The sequence below is a fragment of the Tachysurus fulvidraco genome, chromosome 2 (genome assembly GCF_022655615.1).
Source record: "Tachysurus fulvidraco isolate hzauxx_2018 chromosome 2, HZAU_PFXX_2.0, whole genome shotgun sequence".
In the NCBI taxonomy this organism is placed as follows: domain Eukaryota; kingdom Metazoa; phylum Chordata; class Actinopteri; order Siluriformes; family Bagridae; genus Tachysurus; species Tachysurus fulvidraco.
This window is the reverse complement of record NC_062519.1, coordinates 23,913,228-23,923,325: the sequence shown is the minus strand read 5'-3', so window position 1 is coordinate 23,923,325 and position 10,098 is coordinate 23,913,228. Positions and strand designations below refer to the sequence as shown.

At 39.9% G+C, this 10,098-nt stretch overlaps 1 protein-coding gene across 1 annotated transcript in view; it reads right to left on the bottom strand.

The window, feature by feature from the left end:
* arid3a (AT rich interactive domain 3A (BRIGHT-like)) overlaps positions 1 to 9,752 on the bottom strand; it is a 31,505-nt gene extending 21,753 nt beyond the window's left edge. Inside the window, exons 1-3 of the mRNA XM_027169853.2 lie at positions 9,461 to 9,752; positions 1,457 to 2,078; positions 784 to 1,066 (exon numbers count right to left, since the gene is read on the bottom strand). Coding sequence (XP_027025654.1) covers positions 784 to 1,066; positions 1,457 to 1,791 — 618 coding nt within the window. The 5' untranslated portion in view covers positions 1,792 to 2,078; positions 9,461 to 9,752. The remainder of the gene's footprint in view (positions 1 to 783; positions 1,067 to 1,456; positions 2,079 to 9,460) is intronic.
* Between the last annotated feature and the right edge of the window lie 346 nt (positions 9,753 to 10,098).

The window sequence follows — 10,098 nt, the reverse complement described above, 5'->3', positions numbered from 1 at the left end:
GTCAACAAACTTGGTACAAATGTAATGAAGGAATCAGAAATCGCTGATCAGATAAAATTCTAATCGTGAAAGACACGATAAGGGTCAGCGCCCTCGTTCAGCTGTATTTGTTTCATCTTATTAAATGCGATCTAATTATATGTACAAAGACCTGAAACACACACTAGTCAAATATTATAAGGAAACGATCAAACACACACACACACGATTTTCGGGTGGTGTAGAAATGAGGAAAAATAAATAAATCGACACGATGCGTTTTCAATATAACCTTTTCACCAGTCTGTGATGTAACATCTACAATATCGCCAGCTTCATGACGGACATGTCAGAGACATGTTTTGTACTATTTCTCCGACACGTTTATTTAATATATATGATGTTAAATATGTACTATTCTAATGCTAGTTAAGCCAAATGTATATAAAAACTATTTCTTCTGCGTTAATACTCTCTAATAAATATTCTCCATGGACGAAAAGCGAGTGCCGTACGAGTCGACGCAAGGGTACGGCTGATGAGTGTGTCAGCTAATATAGGAGAGCTCAAAACCCCAGAGGTCTCGATCAGTCTAATTGACTCATCTACTGATTCACTGGAGAGAGAGTGACCTCTCTTTTGGCTTCTCTTGAAGTGATAAATGATAGTAGCTGGTTTTAAAGATAAACCCTAGAGTTTCTGTACAAAACACGCAAAGGTCGGCTGTGTCGCTGCTGGACATTGTAGAAGTGTAAGAATGATTAAACAATGTTTAGTACATTACACACACACACGCAAACATACCTGTCTGAACTGCTCTTCGTAGGTCCAGTCTGTGTGGTCCTGGCCGTGTTGCTGGCCTTGAGAGGGCGGAGCTGGGAAAACTGAGGCCCGCGGTTCAGGTTCATGCCCTGATCGTGCCTTCAGCAGCTGAGAGTTCGGATGGAGCTGACGATGAGGCAGCAGTAGGATGCCTCGGCCTGGGGTGATTGCTTCACGGCTCATCCGCAGTCCTTCCTCGGCCATGTCGTCATCGAAGTCTTCCTCCATCTCCCCCTCAAAGTCATCCTCGTCCCACTTCTGCTTTCTAGAATTGATTGAAATGTAGGACTAATGATATGTGGCAGCTGAAGCATACAACCTGAGCTAAGTTCTATAATCTTTATAACGACTATGCTAAATGGCCATAGGTTAACAACTCAAAGCATTTTTTCATAGTTCAACAATCCTTCAGAGGTTGTTTTTACAATTGTGGATATAACTCGCGTCCACTAAACGGACTCGTACGAATGACTTGCTGAACTTAATAAACTTACTGAAGGCATCTATTAACAACAACAACAACAAGAACAACAACAACATTGTTGTGTATCATATAAACAATGACAAGCAGTTCCCTAGTTATAGCAATAATACATCTTTATTACACTAAACCAATTACAAACAAATTAGCCTTGGTAATTACGACCGTACGTACATTTGCTCCTCTTCATCAGATCCCATCATGTCTTTGTAATGCTCGTCTTCCTCCTCCTCCTCATCTCCTTCAACTTCATCCTCCTCCCCGGCAGTGCTGTGGTTGGACCTGGGACTGTCAGGCATCGGTCGTCTCTGCAGTCCGGCTGCCGCAGCCCTCATGGCTGCCAGAGCCGCTATCTGAGCATGCTCCGTGTCCGAGTTGGCGCTTAGCTTCAGCTCGTTGCTTGTTGGGGAGGAGCTCTGAAATGAAGCCGTCTGCTGCTGCTCCATCTCCAAGAGCAGCCTGGCTTGCTGTTGCCTATGCAAGTTCTCCATAACTGCCTGCAGCTTCATCTCCAGGCAAACAGGACGCTAAGAAATATCGCTTCCTTTGCCCCTTCCTCACCAGGCAGGTTTTCAAAACCTCGATTGCAACGGATGCTGCCTTCGTTGAACGACGGAGTGAATTCTACGAACGGAAAGCGGACTCGCGGTACAACTCCTAGAAAAGTCTTCTACTTAAACCTGAGAAAAGTTGATGAAAGATTGTGTCGAAGACCCGTCCCTCTTCAACACTACAGACGGAAGGAGGCTTTAGAAAGAAGAAGCTCCATCTGACGCCGAGTTGTGAGCTCCAGAGCCTAAAGAAGGACGAGAGAAACAGAGAAATCTTAGTAGAAATCAATTATAGAAATTCTCCTTGGTCCGACAGCATTCTTCTTTTTCCGCTGTTCCAAACATAAGAAGAAAAAAAAAAAAAAGACATTTAATTGACAAATCATCAATCAGCATTGATGCTAGTTACCATATAGATAAATGATAGGTCACAGTTATGGAGATCAGACATACACTGGTATGTATGTGTCATTAAGATTACCATAATAACCGAACTCTGAACTGTTTCATTTATAGCTGTGCGCTGGATCGACGGGAAGGATCGGACTGCGTGACCTTTTCCGAATCCACGGTTCTATGACGTGAATGTAATGTTGACTGTAATAACACCTATTATTGTTCCCATCTTGTCTTCCGAGTATCCGCTTTCCCCCTCATTAGCTGTTGCTTGGTGCAATTTCAACTAATAACTAGGCTTGTGTGATACAGTGATTTCATCATCTCTAGACGCTATTATGCTGCCATGAGCTTCGGTAAAGCTAGTATTATCGGCATTATCGAGTCATTCCCGGTCTGTGTCGCAATTTAACATCAAAATATCAGCAAATCAAAAGCACCCCAAAAATAGCAGACATTTTCCTTCATAATAAAACAAAATAAGAAAGAAAGGAGGCTGGAACGACTCGTGTGGGTCTTTTGATTACTTTGATATTAACCTGTGCCTCGAGAGCCTCGTTCCCGTCACCTACATCACGTGTTCTAGCTTTCGGTCAGAGTAGAGTAGAATTTTTTTTAAAAGTTCATCGAGGTGATATAAAATCTACCAAATGCATGTTCAACGTTCAACAAGCTAGCATTCGTTACAATACTCTTAATAAGGGTCGTGCCGTATCGTATCGTCCGTGATATACCGTGACGAACGCTTATCACGCTGACAAATCGTCGTCCCGATTCTATGTCGGTACAGCTGTGTTTACGTGAAACAACATGGGCGTCTCATAAAGAAAACCAGCACGGTGGAAGGTAAAGTTCCAACCCTAGACAAGGAAGAAGAGTTAATCCCCCCGATGCAGTTTTCAAATCACACGAGACAACGGAATGGCGCAACCAAACATGATACTGTTACATGATTGGCTGTTAGAGTGTCACTCCCTACATTGCTAGGTTACCAGAGAGTGAGTGCCTTTGTTAATGCAACCAAACTTGCTTCGCAACCTCCGTTTTCTTCCGATGAAAAAAAAAAAAAAAAAAAAGTCAAATGGTTTATCGAACACATTTTTTATTGATATCGATCACCTGTCTATCGCGATACATATCGTTATCGTTTTATCGCCCAGCCCTACTACCATTCTAAAATCCGCACACTAGATGGTAGAGTAGATAGTGTAAGGTGATAGATTATAGTCAGATCCTTGGGATGCATCTTTACTTCTTGTCAAAATTGATCCAAATTTTTCGATAAACTGCAAAATCAGGGCTAATCGTTAACTTACCGTCCGAGGCGATAAAAGTCACTTAGATTTGTACAAGATTGTTACTGTCAAAATATACCATTTGTCATGTCTTAATAATGAGAACATTCATTCGGCCTCGTGCCTTAACGTCTCAAAACAATGACTTGTTCCAGTTTTCCTTCCCATACTTGATTTCATAGCACACGCTCGTGTCGGTGTACAATAATATTACCTTTTATCGGTGTTATTTCTGACATGTAATTACACATGTAGTTACCGATTAGTACAGACAAAAAAAAAGAACCTTATTTAAACGAAGATTATAAAAGTTTCCCTGTGCAAAGTACACGCGCTACCTAGAGCTCTTTTTGCTTGGTAAAACAGCTGGATTGTAGAGGCTGTACTATTCAGTCATCAGAAAGATTTAAGTTGTAGTTTATTCATCCTGCCGTGTTGGACAGAAGTCTAATCGATTGAGAAATAGTGCTAATGTGTCTTCCCATAACATGAGAAAGATCCAACGCTGAAAGATTGTAAGACCCGAGCAAACAGGACAAGAGATAAGCAAAGTGCTAAGGGTCTAATTCCACACATATACAGACCCAAATCCAAATCCCCTAAGCCACACACACACACACACACAGAATGGAAATTACTAGCATGCAGGACACTTTTAATGTCACAGGCTTGTTTTGACCAAACTGAGTTGGACTTTTTGAGTTAACAAAGAACAAAAATAAGTTTGTAAGTAAGCTTCTAATTCTGGCATGTGAATATTAAATAAAGAGTAAGTGATGCTGGCTAAATTAGCCTCTGAATGTTTACTGCGTTAGCTGGCTTGTGAAGGCTGACTGTTCTTTGTTTACACCAGTCGCTCCGGCCTCCGTTTACGAACAGGATGCAACGTCACAGGCTTTCGACTGCACACTTAACCAAGGGGATATGCTCAGCCGTGCAGCGCACGATGAGAAACACGGCCACAGCGCAGTGTTACAAAACACTACATGAGCGTGAGAGGGAAATCAAACAAAAATAAAATCCCCTTTCATTCACTTCACTCTGGTGACAGAAAGCATACAGTAGCCTTTCACGTTCCTGAGAGCACTGCTGCTGTGCTGTGGAAAATTCTCACCAGAGGGGAAAAAAAAAAAGCATGAAGTTGGCTATTTCAGATGATTACTTACACGTATGACAGTTAACCAGAAACTGGCAAAAGGAAAGGCTTTGTTTTTGGTGGATCTTGGAGTTTGTTGTGAAATGTGGGTGTGGGAGTCTGGTGAAGGTTATGAGGGGAAAAAAAAAGGTGAAAGAAAAGCAAAGTCAAAAGCAAAAGGCAGGACCATGATGGTTTCCTCTAAATACACAGAGGAAGACGTTGTTCGGTGAAAGGGGAAACAGAAATGTAAACTTTAGGCAGAAAACTCGCCTCGAGAAACTGAAGATGTCTGTCGGGCTTGGGGGGAGGGGTGTCTGCTGCTATCTCGCACACCGTAGCTGTTAATATGTACTTTAAAAAAAAAAAAAAAAAAAAAATAAGATTTCCATGTACGACGGCTATAAATAAATCGGCTTAAATTAAAACGCTCCTGATAACGCAAAGAAAGAGATATCCGTTTATTATATGAACACGCTTGTCGATGTCTTGCCCTTGTCTTAAATACCAGCCACACCATAAGAAATAAGAAAAACAAACACAAAGGTTGAGGAAAGGTTCAGCTTTATAAAAAAAAAAAAAAAAGGAAATAAAAATGTACATGTTTTTTTGGAAAATTGTGTCACAATGAAACCACATTAACATGAAAACAATAGAGTAGTGACAGTTCGAATTCCAGTTTGGCCGCCTTATCGCAACGCACTCGACCTCCGTCAACACACTTCTGGAAACAGGGACTGAACTGCGATCAGAAAAACGACAGATGGTTTTGAACCCAGAGACACTGGAGGTCATTTGTGCAGCTCAAAACAACCGATTTTAAAAGTCGCTATTGCTAAAGGTTGGGAAAAGGATGTGCCTTGCGGCATTCGTTCTGTTCTATGTGAATATAATAGCGTCCTTCAGGAATCCTTTTCAGTCAAGGACAAATCCATGCAGGATAAGTCTAATATCCCAGAATGTTTATTGATCAAGCATGTGATTTAGAAATCAATTACCTTCAAGTAAGAGGCAAAAGAATGCCATGCTTATCGTTGGCACTGTTGCAGAAACGTAGCTGTAAACTTTCCAGCCTGTCTGACTTTTTCTGTACACATCATTAGCTTTGTGTAACAGCATTTGCTAAGGAAATTTTATTTAGCTCCGATACGTCTAAATCGGCTGGAACGCTCTTCTCTTGCCCGGCATGCTCTGAGAGAACAAAATCACTGCTTTCTTTTGTCATGTCTGTTAGCAGGAGTATAGACATTGGTGCCAAAACCCTCACGTGTGGATTATTTGACTCATAGCCAAGCCACTAGCCTTCCTACCACAGCTGTAAAACACTCACACACCTTACTTCACCTACAGTAAATCTTCGGTCTCAAACGTGGATCTTCTCATAATGGCTGTTATTCCGTTCACTGGTAATATATTAGAACCAAGGACACACATATAATCGTGTTTCTAAACACAGCTTTCTACTGCTGGAGCTGCTGGACCAGAAAGCTGATGCCTCATAGCATGCCAAGAGGAAACCTGTTCAGCCAGCTCGATCGAGGATTTGCAATCCTTAAAAAAAAAACACAACAAACAAAAAAACAAAAACCTCAAAATCAGATCGGCTCGAAGGTAGTCTGCCTTGATTGAACGATGTTAAGAACCTCGGGGCAAAAAGCCAAGGACCTGCTGATTCTTAGGTACTCTGTCTTATCACTACGTAAAACCACACGCCTCCGCCCGCCTTACAGAATGAAAGAAGGAAAGAAAAAACAAGCTCTTGGCTTAGAAATGAATAAAAAAAATTGGCACGTTTTCTTCCTCAGATGTCGACCTTATTTGAATAACAAAGTTGAATTAGGTAAAAGTCCCTTGGCCTGATTTAGACATAGATTCAGCTGTTGCAACATGATTCTCACACCTCACAGTTTCACCCTAAAGTCTACCTGTCTATAGTAAAGCCACATAAGCAGTCAGTCAGTAACAACTCACTAATTATTGTACAATACAAATAATATATGTTGAAATGCCACTTAGATACTTGTTTCTCTCAGGCTTTGGTATCTGATGCATCAACCTCTCACTTTCGTTTTGAAGCAAATTCCTATACCCTACAGGCTTATCAGAAAATGATCGCATGAGGACATTATGTACCAACAAAAAAAAACAGACTTATAGTTCAGTGGCATGACGTGAAGATGAAACAGAACCCAGGAACAAATCTGTCAGCTCAATTTGTTCGAGAAGGATGATTGCACGGTCCTCAGTGAACCCAAAAGCCCGGGGGCAGCTGAGATGAGACGTTTATGTGAAACGTCAAAACTCAGAGAAACTGCAAATGGCTCATGAGATGCGGCTTACAAATACATTGCAGATCCTGTTAACCGTTAAATACAGCATAATATTTGCAAACAGCAGGTTTCGCTGTAATTGTTTGTTTAAATTCTTGCTTGTTTGCTCTTATTTCTTTATACTTGTTTGCTTGCTAATTTTCAATGCACGGCCGAGGTCTGACTTGACATGGCAACCGAGTCGCCATTATTAAAAAGGGCCAAGTCTGACATTTGAATCCATTCCACGCATGGCTGCATGAACAAGTCTTGTAGTGAGATGTATGCACTTTTAACAAGGCATGCCATTCATTAGACAGCCTTCATTATGCACCCTGCCTCTTGAAAGACCTCAACTTGATCATGGGCCACGTGCTCCTAATCAGAAACAGAAGCCTTGTGTGTCAATGAAAATTTATTTCCTCAGCTATATAAGAATATATTTTTTTCCCCAATATGCTATGACTTTCAATGGCAAAATATCTATTACAGAGAAACATCACAGAGTTGCGTCCCTAATGACATACTACGTACTATACAATGCCCTCACGCTATGCACTCGACCTAGTGTACGAAGTTTAGAAGGGTTATATCTGATGGAACGGTACCATTTTTCCAGAGGAATTGAAATGATTTAAAAAAGACCAACGTCTTGTCCGCCAGAGCGTTGTCGGCCATCTTGAATCTATTTTTTCCCTCAGAAAGTGTCAACACCTAATAGTACCGGCTTCTGTTGAGTAAACAAAACTAGATTCCACAATTTCTTTGTGGTGGAATAAATGAATCATCTGGGTACCTGAAGTACATTCCTTCTTGATATAATTACTAATATTACACTATTTGTACTACAAAGTGCTGTCAAATAGTGTAACCGTAGCAGCAACAGCAGAAGTAGTAGTTGTAGTCGAAGTAGTAATGTGATTTGCGATGGACCTCATTATTTGCTATTCCTGGCAATCCAGAAATGAATAACAGGAAAATCACAAAAAAAGAGGGAAAAAAAGTGGTTTTAGAAAAGAAAATCTGTGTTAGCTACAAAGCATTTTAAATGACATCATGGTAAACAGTGACAAAACCTGACTCATCATTTGTTTCATGACAGATTTAAGAATCATTCGAAAACGAAGATGTAAATCGAAATATGTACATTCTTCCAAATCTTTCACCAGGAAGCACCAATACAACAAAGAACGGATAAAACAATCAAAGAAGTGAGAAATGAATAGCTGGAAGCGAGACTAAATAATAAGACATGATGTTCTTTGTAATCTTAGCAGGCAGTTTGCAAAAACAAGTGGTGATGTACAGATCAGACCAAATATTTTCTATTTCCATGATAAAAAATTTTTTTTTAAATAAATAAATAAAATAAGTAAATAAATAAATAAATAAATAAATAAATACATACATAAATAAAGGCAGGGTTTAGATTTTTTTGCACTATATAATACACATCGTATATAACTTATAAATATTCCTACAATAAATACTCTCTTGTGTATGAAATTGCCAGAAGCTCTCAGTCTCACCACGTGGAGCTCACATACATTTAAGCTTCCTGATATTGTGTTCTGGTGTGTTTTTGCCACAAAATGACCATTTTACACATTCTCTCTTATATAGATTCAATAGACACGACAGAAACAGAAGAATTTACCACATAATTTACCTACATTAGATATTTACAGCCTGGCTGAACAACCCTGATCAGATGAGCTACATATGATAAGGCAGTGTTTGCTACCTGAGTCGAGCTCTTTTTCTTTTCAATCTCTAACTTCATATCAGTTTTATGTTGTGTTTTTGTTTTAAAAAGAGCCACAAAACCACACCAACAATCAATCAATCGATCGATCGATCGATCAACCCTCTCAATCACTTCCACAACCAATAAATATCCCATGATAGCCGACTAACTTGAGATAGTGTCATTTTCAGACTTTAGATTTGTCCCTAACAAACACGTTTCACGTGTTATTTTGAATCCTTTACCATTTTAAATCACGTTTTAACTCCGAAATGTCCACAAATCCCTCCATATAAAGGACTGACACGACCATTTGTGGTTAATATACCGCCGGAGTGCAAGCTTTATCAACCGGTTAGTGCTAGTCAACAGAGCAGGAGCTGTATAAACATATCAGCTGTCCAAAACCAGCTTACTATCGTAGTAACTTGTGTCAAAATAGTACACCAGCAAGCAGACATAGTGAACAGTCGCGTTCACACACTTTATAATCCGTTTATGTTGGTTTTTTTTTTTTACAAGTAACCATAACAACCGATTGAGTTTAAACCAGTTTGTCAAACTGAGAATCAATAAATAAATAGATAGATAGATACATAAATAAATACATACATACATACATGACGACCCTTATAACCGCTCGAATAAATATAGAATCCACAAACACTGCTCATTAAAATAAACGAGAACTACTAGAAAAGAAAAATCGTATAAAATATTTATAAACCGAAATTAAATTCCTTACCGAGTCAGCTTCCGTTTTGTTTCTGGAAACCGGAAGAAACATTCCTGATTTCCTGGTAAAAACAAGGCACTCGTGACGTGCTAAGCTAGCTCAATGTTTTAGTCTTGTTAGCTTGTAATGCGGTTAAACGGCTAACCTCCGTGTAGCAAGCGAACACAAGGTTAATTCAGTTTGATGTGAACATACGAGGTAATTTGGTCGTAGTGAGGCATCTTTGACTAATCCGAGGTGTGTCCATAGCCGCTGAGTTAAATCATTGGTCGACAAACAGCATTTAGATGCAAATTCCAAACCTGTGAATCAGAGGAGGCCAGGCTTCCCTGCTCTGTAAGGGCGTGTCTGCAGTGTGCCGGTTTTGTTCAAAGCGAAAAAAAGAAGTATCGTATAAATTACTTTTGTGTGTGTGTGTACACTTGCAACCTACAAAGATTTATTTTTTTACACCTAAAAACAGCAATCCGAAAAGTGACCGGGCGATATTTTTTAATCATGTGTAACATTCGATGTGTCCAAGGTGGAAATAACGTTTTATATTAGAGCACATAAATTGCTGACGATCCCTAATGTGCTTCCTGCCGAATATCACTAAGCTTTCCTATCAGCATTCGTGTAAAGGAACCCTGTCAATCATGTCAAGT